The sequence below is a fragment of the Anser anser genome, assembly GCF_964211835.1.
Source record: "Anser anser genome assembly, chromosome: 4".
Taxonomy (NCBI): domain Eukaryota; kingdom Metazoa; phylum Chordata; class Aves; order Anseriformes; family Anatidae; genus Anser; species Anser anser.
Window position 1 is genome coordinate 68,783,901 of NC_139724.1, and position 13,588 is coordinate 68,797,488.

At 38.6% G+C, this 13,588-nt stretch overlaps 1 protein-coding gene across 3 annotated transcripts in view; it reads right to left on the minus strand.

Moving 5' to 3' along the window:
• DOK7 (docking protein 7) overlaps positions 1-13,588 on the minus strand; it is a 68,263-nt gene that overhangs the window by 17,575 nt on the left and 37,100 nt on the right. Inside the window, exon 8 of one of the 3 annotated variants that reach the window (XM_083832750.1) lies at positions 7,618-13,137. The exons of the other annotated variants lie outside the window; for them this stretch is intronic. Within the exon in view, the coding sequence (XP_083688876.1) occupies positions 13,096-13,137 (42 nt within the window). The 3' untranslated portion in view covers positions 7,618-13,095. Of the gene's footprint in view, positions 1-7,617; positions 13,138-13,588 lie in introns of those variants that run through there. 3 annotated transcript variants of the gene reach the window in all.

Consider the following 13,588-nt stretch of genomic DNA (forward strand, 5'->3'; position numbering starts at 1 on the left):
GAGTACCAGTGCCCATCCACACCCAACAGTAAGCACCAAAATATGCAGGCCAGATTTTTCTCAGCTACTCTACGCCATTTAAAGATGATCTGGAGGATGCTCTGGCACTTTGATCTCCAGACAGCATCAAGGCTGCTCCTGCACTAAAACATCAAGGTAGGCTGTGAAGCCAGCCCGCTCTATGCTGCAGATCACCACTCTGCCAAGATCTCTCTTACTTCTGGGATATTGGCAAGAGCAATAATTCATCATCACGAACTATTCTTTTTGATTAATAAATGCATCTTTTGGACTTCAAAGTGGAGAAACACTATATGCTTCCTAGAGCTGAGCAATAACACTGCTTAATTCCAAAGCAGTAAAATTTTGTTTTATGTTAACACCTGGCATCGGTTCTCTTAATCTAAACACACAGACTTTCCTGTGACCTCTGATATGTTTTCTGTGCTTTCCAATGAACTGGTAGCTTTTGAGAAGCTATCAGGACTTTATATGTACTACTTATCTTCACCTCTGTACAAGCACTGTGTTAACTTTCCCAAAATTTCCCAATAGAAAACAAAATAGTTTATTTATGTACTAAAAAGTTCAAGCCATACTAATTCCTGCACAAGGTCTTCTTAGAGCAAACATATTAAGATGTAAAGCTTATTACATAATGCATTGCTTAATTCAGAACAAGGTGACACCACTGAACAGCGAGATGGAAGGAAAAGAATTTCACAGGATTCATCCCACCTGAAAAAAATAAAAATAAAAATCTAAGCACAGAAATTCCCAGAAGCAATATTTTCTGTGAAATTATGTGTCAGGATGCTTTCAAGTGGTGATGTAGCTTCTGATTCAAGAATCAGAGATTATTTTCTTGATGGTATATTAATCACTTTAAGGCTTCCTTTTGTTTACTACTTCAAAAACTCTTTTTCTGAGCTGCCTTCCATTTTTCAGAAACTATAAATGTGACATACAAGAAAAACTGTCAGAGTTAGCAACTCTATCCAACTTCACTTAATGCAAGTGGAAAGACTCTTTGGCTTTGATGGAACTTGCACTGAAGTGGAAAAAGATTAGAAAAGATTACTGTGATTCTGCTTCACACAATAAAACACACATTAAAGGAGCTTCATTGGACCATTGGGGGTGTAAGGATTTTTCTGAATGCCATTTTGATATCCGCAACACAAAACAGCCTGGAATAGTAGCATAGCACACATCAGACAACAGACCAGCCGGATCCTATTGCAGACGTGGAATCTCCAGCCTCAGTGTTTATGCAGCTTTTATGCTAGCAGTATGTTTTAACATAAGAGACACTGAATGTGAGCAACTGTTTAGAGTGGAAAGGGGGCGGAGGGATCAGAAACATAGCCCAGATTTCATTTCTGAAACAACAACAAAAAAATCATCCTGCAGTATTTTGGAAAAAAAATATTAAAAAAAAAAATAAAAAATAATAATAATTTAACCATATGGGATGTTTTTTGTTCCTATAGTTACTGTATGCCATCACAGAAGATGCTGATTTCAGCAGGGGAGTATGCATACTTATCTGCTCAGGTAACATACAGAAGACTTTGTAATCCAATGTAATATCGTGTATATGTAGGTAACATAATATTTTTCTGTTACAATAGAATTTCTACATTTTTTGTCTCTTTTTTTATATCAGACTTCAAAAATACATTTCTCCTGTCTCCAATAATTTATTATGGGTATATTAATATAGAATACAAAAAAAACTGACTTTTTTTGTGTCTGTGGATGTAAAACAGATTACGTTGTCTTGAAGGAAATACCTGCTAGTTTAGTTAATGAAATAGAAAGTGGCAGGCTGCAGTGCTGAAATGCATAAAATTCAAATCTTGCTAATGAGAAAGGATCTCACAACTTTCTTGCAACTTTTTGCTTTGACAAACAAAGGAGTATTTTTGTAACTTGGGGGGTAGGGGAGAACCATATGTTTATCATTTCACAAAGTCAATCACAAATTGTTTGGGGAGGGGGAAAAAGTCTTTATCTTCCTCCCTTTTTCCTCTAGACTCATTATCTGCACAGCCTTGCTGTCATTCAGGGCTTGTGCTTGATGCATGAAACTAGATAGCAAGTCTGAAAATATTTTTAACTCTTTTCCCATAAATGCATTGCACATCAGAATATCATAAACTATGGTAAAAACATGGATAGAAATAAAGGATAGAAAGCAGAAAACCTGCAAGGAGATGGAGAGCTCTTTAAAGAAAGAAGGTACTTGGAGTCTTTGTTTATTCTTTGAGCCTTCCAGAGAGAACTCTTTCAGCATTACAGATCTTAAAAGCAACAGTGATGTAAAGAAACAAATATTTTTACTAGAATTGGTTTTCTCCTCAATTTATAGCAAAGTTATTATTTGCAAAATAGCACTGCCTCCTACTCGCTAACTATCTCTTTTCCCCCTGTAAGTCCAAATTGTAACTACTTGATTTACTTGCAAATTAAGTTTTGCTCTTTTTCCCTCCTCTCAACATTGAGTAAGTATAGTACTTCTGCAAGAAACAGAAGGATTGAAAAGTTAGCAATGCTGAATGTTTCAGCTGCAGAAACTTTGATTTTTAACTCACATTAAGCAGCACAATGCCAAACAAAATAAAAAAATCAACATGAAGTTCAGACCTCTGAATGTGAGTGCAGCATTCAAACCATCATTTTCTATTTATTCTGCACATCATATATCATGTGGAAATAGCCAAAAATTAAAGAGATTACACTTTGTTAACATATGTACAGTTTGTTCAACAATGGAGTCTTATTTCATGACTGGGATTCCTAGTCACTCTTACAAAATAAATTCTAAATAGTTTTTCATAAGAATGTATGGGTTAGGTGGGTAAGATGAGAAAACTGATGAAGACTAGACAAATAATATCAAACAAATATACCTTCAAACTCATTGTTACAAGATTAGATCACACCTGACAAAAAGATGCAAAAGGGCTGGCAGAAGTTAGATGTGTGAAATTTCATCAGATATGGGACACTGATAAAATATTGTTGGAATTATAGTGAATAGATGGAAGACAACAAATAAACAGAAGAATCAGATGTGATTAGATTAAAAAAAAAAAAAAGTCAAAGATAATAACAAAAAATAAAACCAATCTTTTGTTATCAAGTGATTTTTCCAGACTATAAAGTTCTTGTTTTCATTTTCATTTCACTGCATTTATTCTATTATTTCTGCAACTATGAGGCCTACTGTCCCAATCCTTAAAAAGAGAGAAACTCCACTAACTTACAGTGGCTGCTGCTGAGGCAACCCAGTAGAAAGAATGAGATTAGAGACTTAAAAGTTTTTTTCATTCTACATAACAAAGACAAAACATGCTTTGGTCTGTAGGAAACAAAAAAAAATAAATTATTATAGCATAATGTACAGGTGTAAGTGCATGGTTTTCAAATGCAGAGTATAATACAGAACTCAAACTACCATTAAGCCAAAGAAGAAAATGAGTAAGTGACCTCACTCAGATAACATGCTTTTGTTATGCCTGATATGATATTCAGACAATAACTAATGATGAGAGTATCTAAATCCTGGAAATCTACTGCTACTTATAAAATAATTTAGGTTAAACATCATCCTAATGTGGATTCTTTTATCTGTGACCCACGAGCTGAGTGCTGAAATATGTGATGCTTGGTTGTTAGTTCAAACAACCTCACCACTACAACACCCACAGTAAACGGATATGTACCACTTGTATATCACACATCATGAACTACATGTCCAGGGCTATTTTAACTCTGGTAGTGATCTGGCTGCTGTCAGATGACATTCATTTTTGATGTTCTGCTTCCAAATAACTTGGGTAGGGTTCAATGATAGATGTTAAGAGAACCACTAGTTTGATACGCTGGATCATTACTCATAGATTAGCTCTGTTGCCCGAAAGAGCTGAACAGAATCTAAGCTTTGGCATTTATTTGTGTGTGTGTGTGTGTGTGCGTGCAAATAACCATCACAATTATTTTTACAATCAAAAATGGATTATTTTTTCTTATGCATATTTGATATATCTCTCTCCTTTTTTTTCTTTGTTTTTTTTTGTTTCATTTGATTTTATTCAAAGTTTGATTCACTTTACATTCCATGAAATACATGTTTTTCTAAATCAGTCCTCATTTAAACAAAAAAAATAGACACAAATACTGTCCCATTTAAAGAGCAACACGTCTACATTTCTCTACATACACAAATCACTCTTAAGGCTAATTCCTACTACTACTGGCTCTGAGGGTATAAAACATATATTCTCAAAAAGCCAAAAGATTTTTGTTTCATATTTTTAAACATGGCCGATAAAAAAGGAGGAAGCCATGCTTCCAAGAAAGAGTAGATCAGCTTCTGTAGTTTGCAATGCTGAGCTGGTCTCCATCATCACTGGCAAGAGAAATGAAATGCCATTTGCCTGATTACTGTCAACATTTCAGACACACCTCATCAGCCACAGCTTATGTCATTCCCTTTGTGTATCTTTGGAACTAAAGCTTTGCTTTCAGCTCATCTAAGTTTTTTATAGCTCCGTTATTCTGAACCTAGTAAGAGCTAGATGTACAACGGTTTAAGTGTCATTTGCATTTGTTTATGCATATCTATGAAGCTTTGCCACAGCCTGGATCCTCAGGCTGGAAGAAAGGCTCAACATAAATGAGAAGACTCCATCTTCTTTTTTGGAAAGAGGAAGCGGTGATAGGAGCAATTATCTGCACTCAGATTTTTATCCTGCACATATCAAAAATACACTCATAATTGGAGAAGATGGATTGCAACACTGTCCAGCTGCTTACTTTTCAGGAAGATTATGATCTAGATTTTTTTCTCTTCTCCCTCCCCCTATTTTTGAAGCCACTGTGCTTTATCAATGCCATGCAAAACATCCATTTATTCAATAGAAGACCATCAAAATCATGACTCAGAATCCATGGGATGGTCACTGAAAAGAGAAAAACGAAGCAGACTTCTCTAACAATGAACATTCTCATGCCTGCTGTATACAGCTGATGGCCCTTCATCGGTATCCCTGTGATTGCTTCACATAATTTGTATGTAGAAGGAGGCAGCAGATTGCAGTTATGTTTATGACTATAGCATCTTGAGCTGTGGACAACTTCAAAAAGGAAGCAAAGGATTCAGTGGGAAATCCTGAGTGAGGATTTTGAAATTAGCATCACAAAAATACAAAATTCTAAACTGCTTTTAGAAAATGGAACAGAAAATGCCTCGAACGTGTCCAAAGTTCTGCAAAGCTCAAATACTTCAGCAAAAATAAATCAGTTCCTAATGAAACTCACAGCTAATGTACTTTTGTCATGAGGATTAAAGGCTATGACTTATTCTTGGAGCAAACCAAAAGAAATGTTTAAAGCTGAAATGCCTAGGCTGCCACAGGAAAAAAAAAAAGAGTTCCCAGGAAAGGTCAATAAATATGGACACGTGGAGCAACCTTTAAAGGTCATCTGCTTTGCTGGGCTGTTTCACAATGCCCAGCAGTTGATCAGGTTCTGAACAGACAATACAAAATTATTAAACTCTACAGTCTTTCGTAACAACTCCAAATGAAACAGAAACTCCGGACCATGGCATGCTTCAGGTGCAGGGCTCCAATTTCAGCCGCAAACTTCTGATTACTCAGCTTCATCTGTCGCAAGCCAACTGCTGGCTTACGGAAGGATTGCTGAAGTCAGTTCAGAAACATCTCAGTTTGCTCAGCCAAACCTAAACATCAGCTATTTTCTGAAGCATGAAGCTGATGATTTTAGTGGCACCGGCAAGCAGTGCCCTGTGTCGCGTTAAAATATGCCTCCTAAAACCTGCAGAACAGTCACAGCCCAACTAACCCACAGGTTAGAGGTGTCGTTTAAACTAAAAGAGATGAGAAAGAATTAAAAGTACTGTTTAGTGCTAGTCCAGATCTGTGCGCTGTTCTTATATTTTTACAGAGGAACACTTCAGTGGTGACTTCAAACTACTGTGCCAGTCACAGGCCTTTGTTGAGAGGGGCCCTCTGCTTCTTGCTGTGGGCCGTGAGCCGTTTGCCAGAATACGACCACTGACATCATACTGCAGCTCTGAAACAGCTCTGACACACTACAAGATCATAGAATATCCCAAGTTGTAAGGGACCCACAAGGATCATCAAGTCCAACTCCTGGCTCCACACAGGACCACCCAAAACTCAGACCGCATGTCTGCAAGCGGTGTCCAAATCCTTCTTGAACTCCAGCACCTTGGGGTCGTGACCACTGCCCTGGGCAGCCTGTCCCTGTGCCTGACCACCCTCTGGGTGCAGAACCTTTCCCTAACACCCAGCCTGACCCTCCCCTGTCCCAGCTCCATGCCGTTCCCTCGGTTCCTGTCACTGTCCCCAGAGAGCAGAGCTCAGCGCCTGCCCCTCCGCTCCCCTCGTGAGGGAGCTGCAGGCCGCCATGAGGCCCATGAAGGTACTGTCACCAGCATGCAACAGTCCAGCAGGACAACAAAAACAATCCTTCCCTTTATTATCCTCTGTTTGCTTAAGACAGTAAGAAAGCCTGGGCTGAGCCCTCTGCCATGGCTGCCACAAAAGCCAGTACCTGGACCCAGCTGCCCAGCTTCCACCTGGAGATGAAAGCCTTTCCCAGCTGGTGGCCATAGCCCCAAAATTCAGATGATAGGAGTCTGGGTTGCGATGCTGAAGGGTCAAATTTCATGCCCTGCTACCAATATGGTACTGGCACGAGGAAGCTGACACAGCAACAAGTAACATGGTTTGTTCTTGTTTTGGTATTCAAAAATGGACCTAGGATTAGTATATACCAAAGAGTCACACTAGTCCTGTGCCAAACTGGACTGTAATGCAATTAATTACATGGTCACATATCATCTTTTCCATGGGACATCTGCCCCATTCACTGCCTAAGAGAGACACGTGTTGGTAAAATCAAGACAGCAGGAGCAACTGTAAATCTGTCAATTCCTTAACAGTAAAGGGTTTAGCTTTTCAACCTAAATAACTTCCTTTTAACATCACACATTACATGCAAAAGTGTTTAGGCAGAATGCTAAAGGAGACAGCTATGCAATCCCAACCAGTACATATAAAATAGCTGGTGTAAACACATCAGTGAAGTTTGTGTCTGTTTCCAGGCACTACCACAAGTCAAGCTTGCATATTTCTAGGCTAGACCAAAAAAAGTCAAGGGCACGAATAGCTGACACAAAACAATAAAGCTCACCCTGAGCAGAGTATGAAGGCACACAACGCTAAACCATCAGAAATGGCCCTAGCACCGGTATCAGTTTTCTGTGCTTGTGGTTACAGAGAAATGTCCCAAAGCACAACAGCTTTTGAGATGTAACCAAAGACATTCCACCACCTCCCTCAAACAGAGATTCAGGGTATTTTTAGTCTTACATTTTTGAACTAATTTCATAAGGTTTATTTTTAAGGTTTATTTTTCTTACAGCACTTAATAATAATAATAATAATAATAATAATAATAATAATAATAATAAAGCTATGTTGGTTCCAGATGATTGAATTCCCCTGGGAATTTGATCCATCTGTCCTTAACCACAGGGAAAAATCAGAAGCACTGATTTCTATGCAGGTAGAAGCACTTCTTTCTCTCAGGGAGCTGTTACAAGGATGGGTATGGTACAGTGACAAGCTGCAGAGAGAGATACTGCAGTAGCAAATCCTCAAGGTGGATCTATATAAGCCACTCCATTCAGAAGGCAGACAGTAATGATTATGAGTATTCCAGAACATAGGATCTCATCTAAGCTTCATGACAGACCTCACACCACAAAGACATTGGATTATGATCAGGACACCTTTCACCTCAGAGGACGGCTTTCATAGCAGGAGCTATGGCCGGGCTGAAGAATTCAGCCAGCCAGAAGAAATGGCTAAGCAAGAGACAGCAAATTGCCTCTAAAATAATTTTTGTTCTCTGTATGTGAGAAACATGCCAAGAATTGATGCAGGAGTTAGAAAGCAGGAACTAAAAACAATTCTTCATAAGAAATAAAAACACCATATGCAAATGTCATAAGGTATATTCATCAAACACAACAATGGGGCATAGTACTTATCACCTCATTTCAGAGCACAGAACCCTGAACAAATACACCTATGAGCTGATGCTAGATATAGAATAAAATGCATTAATATCAGTCTTTACTGCCTCATCTTTCACCATTGCATAAAATCATTCTGCCATTCAGGACAAGAAAGACTCCTTACACAATTGCCAATAAAATAAACCATCAAGTACATTCAAGCTCTGAAACGGTAACTTTTTTTCTCCAGCTATGAGATTCCTCTCAAGAGACATTCAGATCTAAGATTCAGGGCGGATACTCCTGATATAGTCTTAAATTCAGCATATAATATATTCCTAAGGCCAAAATAAATACAGCAAATTCTTCCAGGCAGTAAAAATCAGGTATGTTGCCTTCCCCCTGACTTCTCAGCTGAGCTGTGGTGATTCAGAGTAGCAGAAGACCTGTTCTGGAATTTTATAAAAAAGAACACTTTTTAATTTAAGCATAAGACACTCAGCAGTTTTTCTAACTTGTGATAGTTTTGTCAACTTTTTAGGGATGTTTTCATAATAACATTACATTCCCTTTTCCCCTTTCAGAGCCTTGCTCAGCCAGCGTCTTGTTAGTTAAGCCACTCTCCTAAGCTACATACAGAAACTCCAGCTGTGATGTTTAAGCAAAAGAGTTCAAATATGTATTTGTTCTGATTGTTGAAGGCTCAGCAGTGCACCCACAGCATTGCTTTAACCATTCACACTGTCACGGGTGAACATGAGTGCTGTTATTTGTAACACAGCTGAATTACAGTGTGTACAGTAACTTCAGCCATGCAGAAAGACAGAATGTGTTTCTCTTTTAGAAGTGGTAAGGACTTTATGAATGGATGGATGTTTATGAACAACAGAAATCAACATGGCTATAGGAGGTTACATATTGGTGTCACATCTATCTTACCAAAAAAAAAGAAAGAAAAACACCTATGTTAACATGAAAAGATTATTTCAAAAAGGATTCAGTTCTGATGACGTGGCTTGGGGGGAATCTTCTATTTATGCAAAAAAAAAATCATATGTATTTATATAAGTTATATACATATATATATGTATATAATAGAGACTGGCACTTCTAAAGTCCTATCAAGTATAATAGACAGAAAGTCATACACACAAAGTCAAACACTTCCCTGTATTCCAGTTTAAATTCATATATTCTAATTTCCAACAGGGGGTAGCATTACACTACTGCAAGAATATTTTATATTTAAAATACACTCAATTTCCCCACATTTGCTGGTCTGAGCTTCCTTGTACAACAGATGTGTTAAATTCCACTCATTCTGTACCAAATGAAATCCACTCAGGGTAGAGACTCAGACAAAACTACTGTACCACTGAAAATAAGCCCCAGATGGGGCCCAAGTAGGTCCAAGTAAAAGCAGATTTTACTGCTCAGATAATAAGCAGTTTGGTCTCCTAACCCCATTCTTCTTGCTCTGTATGTAAAAGACACGGAAGAGGCAGGGCGTACACAGACAGGATGCAGCACCTCACACGATCCATCTCTTTCGTATTTTGAAGTTCACAAGATTGACAGTTCCACCACTGTGGATATCAGTAGCGCAGAAACACCTGTGAAATGTGGACAGCTTGACAAATGGAAAGTGTTTTTCTACATTTTCTTACAATAGCACATCCCAGAAATAACTGAGCTCTGCTGCAGCAGGAACACTATCCCATTTCAAGATTTTTAAAGTCAATACGAAAGCACTGCTTAGCAGGAAGCTTGCAGCAACTGAACATAAATGCAAAGGACAGGCATTAACATGCACACACAAAGGGATTCAGATATTCTTGCCTTCTCAATTAGGAAAGGGTGCCTTATGGCAAATTTACACAGGAAGAGATGTATAAAACAAAAGCTCTAATAATTCATTCAATTCTTGACCCAGAACCATTCCTTCTCTGATGAGGAAGGGGGATGACTTCAGCCAAAATGTGTAAGAGACATTTTACATGTTTCAAAGGAGTTCTTATGCAATGGCACTGAGAAGCATTCTAACTCACCACAACTATGCTTGTTAAAAAGTTCCCGATTAGCAGAAAATTAATTCCACATATTATACAAAAGTGCAGAAGGTTTTCCTTTTACACAGCTTTCTGCTTGCAACAGGACTGTAAAACCAAGTCATCTGTCCTTGAAGAAAATAAAGGGAACTCATGGATTCAAGTACACCACCGCAGCTACAGTGAAAAACAAACAAAGAAGGGCTGAAATATGGAAATATCTCAACGGCTAGCAAAGTAAAATCTCAAACATCTATGACAAATTAAACCTATGTCTACTGATTCTTACAGATGGAGAAAGTTTATTTTAAGCTGTAATTACCATTTTGAAATGTTCACCTAGGGACTGCCCTAAGAAAGCTCTGCTGCTTCTTCCACTTCCCTCAAAGTGTTCGACAGTGAGAGCTTAGCTTGTACTTGCACTAAAAATACACTTGGGCCTGTTCTGTAGGCAAAGGAACCATGCCAAGTTGCATTAGACTAACTATTTGATTCCTTCCTCCCAGCCCATTCCACATAAAGACATGAAGAAAAGAATCCTTGCTATAACCTGTGCATCCTGCTCCACACAAAGAGAGAACTAGAGTGGGCTTAATTATGAACCTATGAAGAATAAAGATTAAAGCCTTGCATACCATCTTTGCATTCATTTTCCTTCTTTTTCAATTGCAATCCCACATTTATAGCTAAGGTTAGTCAACTTCTGCCAGAAAAATGATTAACAAGATAATCAGTGATCAACACTAGAAAGAAATGGATGGAACTAAAAGGACAAACAAGGGAGAGAAAGCTCAAAATAGTAAGATTAAGACAAGCCCAGCCATCACTGAAATTATGGTTTGTCAAAGGTAATGAAACTATAATTAAACTGCACAGCTTCAAAGGATACAGATACTTAACTATGCATGGGGGCTGCTCACAGGCTTTTCCTACCTCGGAAAGCACTGCTATAAATTATTAGGTATAATTATTTCTGTAGCTTTCCAAAGCTTTCTATAGCAGTTATCTCCATAGCACATGTGTTCTGCTTAACTTTCAGTCTCAAGGAACGAGTTGAATTTGCAAACTTCATCTGGAAAAGTTTTGCCAGTGCTGCAGAGGATTCAGGTATACAGTTACGAGCCCTGATATAGCCCACTTAACATTTCTCTGTCCTTGCAATAAACCAGCTCTGGAAAAGGTTTATATTTCCTTAATATTTTCCGGTCTTGAATTTCTTGTGCATTCAAAATTGCTTCCAATCAGCATTGAATTAGCAGAGGATTCCACAGAATCCAAACTACTACAAAGGATGTGGCTAGGGGAGAGGGAACACGGCCAAAGCTCATGTCCCACTGATTCCCAGCTGTTGAAACAGTCATTTCAGTTGACTGACAGCTGGCTGCTGCAGTTTATGCTGCGAATAGCGCAATATCCTCATGTGACAAGACTTAGGAGCACAAAGTCCCTTTCAAAGCCCCTTTTCCATCCACCCTTTGGACTTGTGTGGGAATGTGCTGCATCAGACAAAGTCTCATGGACCACTTTCTTTCATCTGTCCTGGTTTAGGAAAGGCAGCATGGAAGCACATAAAAACTAAAGCAAAGGGAGGTATAAATGCAGAGCAACAGAGAGGCTTTACTGCAGCCTAGAATCTGTACATAACACTCTGGCATTCACTTACCACATCCTGGCTGTCATTTATCACATGGATCACATTAACCGCCACTTGTTTTGATCTTAACAGCCCCAACCTACCCCAGCAAGCTCAGCCTAACTTTTACATGCACAAAAAATGTGTGCTGTGGCAGACACTGATGCACCAAACTTCACTGGAGCTGAAGCAGATGGGATGGAAAAGGAACAGTAGTTGCTCCACGTAACATTTTTCCTACACTTCTGTCCTATGCCTGTGGGTGGGATTACTCCCTGAAGCAAGTTCAAGATTTTCAAGGGATCCTTCAACACTTAAGATGTTATTACCCTAGCAAGGATGGCCAGAACGCTGGGAAGTCCATCCCTCCATAACATCATTTAAGAACGGTACAGAAAGGTTGTGTGCAACTAGTAAAACGTGGGGTAAATACTATTTTTTTACACTGTAAAAGGATTTGCTCAGTTGCAGTAACTTTAAGGTTTTGTTGTGTCACCTTAGTTCTGGCTTAGATCTGAGTTTAACCAGCACCAAAGAAACTCAACAGTCAGTATCTACGTACTTAAGATGGGTCAAGCTGACTAGCTGAAATACTCAGCTGCAGACACCTTGAACTGCTCCACAAGTTCCCTGTGGCTCTCACACATTGGAGTTTTACCTATTCCCTAGTCAGGCAAAACTGCTTTTGACCTCAAAGAAAAAAAAATATAATAATAATTAAAAAAAAAAAGATGCAATATGCCTCTCCGTAGTCATTATAGTCATTTAAGGGCATGCGTCTCTAGATTCTGAAAAGACACAGTTCTCCAGAACACAGAAATTCTTTATTGGATAAGGATGTTGCCAGCTTTTATGTTTTTCTTTTCTTCCTCTGTTGTTGCAACTTTGCTTGAACTTTAGTCCCGTTCTCAAGCATGTTCTTGATATCTTAGACCTTTCTAAATGCTAAAAAAATACCTCAACCCTCTAATTAATCCCATGTTTATAAAGAACTGATTTTCAACAGCCATGTCCTCAGATTCTAAATCCACTGAGTGCAAAGGTTCCTGCATTAATAACTTCTTCCCAGTAATGCTGCAGTTCTTGAAAGACCCCATTCTTCAAGTTCTATGTCACACAAAACTTTTCTGTGGAGATAATATATTCGGTGCCACTACTCTGATCTTTCTCATTTACTAGAAAATGGCTCTGAACTATTTCTTGAAGTTATTAAAATTAGTGATAGACTTTCCAGCATGTCAAAAAAAAAAAAATGTAGAGCAGCTGCTCCATCTTGGCAGGTTGATTTTCTTCTTTAGTAACTCTTATTAATGAGTTCCTTCTCTGTTCACAGTTCACGTGAAAGGCAAACAACTTTCTGGCTCTCTCACTGCAGCCTGGAAAACATCAGATTTAATAATAGATTTAGCACTCAGATAGAATTGTCCATATTCAAAGCACTGTAGAAACACCCTCTGATCAATCCTGACAATAGCCTTGGTAAGCAAATATTATCCAGATACAGATTCACAGACTGAAGGTGGTCAGAGCCATAGTAATAAGACCATAATGCAAAATTTCTGGATCAGTCCAAATCTCAAATTTCTTCTCTCTCTTGCACACCCTGGGATTTCCCTCCTGTTAAAAGTGAGAGAAAACTCAAAACACTGTCATCTGCACTTCACCATCACAAAATCCTACCAGGAGTCTGCCTTAGACCACTGGCTTTACAGCATAGCTACCAAGTTTGTAAAACATATCAAACATTAAGCCAGGCAGGGCAAAAACAACAAACTTTAGGATGGTTTCCTTCTGTATTTCCTGAGGTCTGGAACAATAGACCCCAGC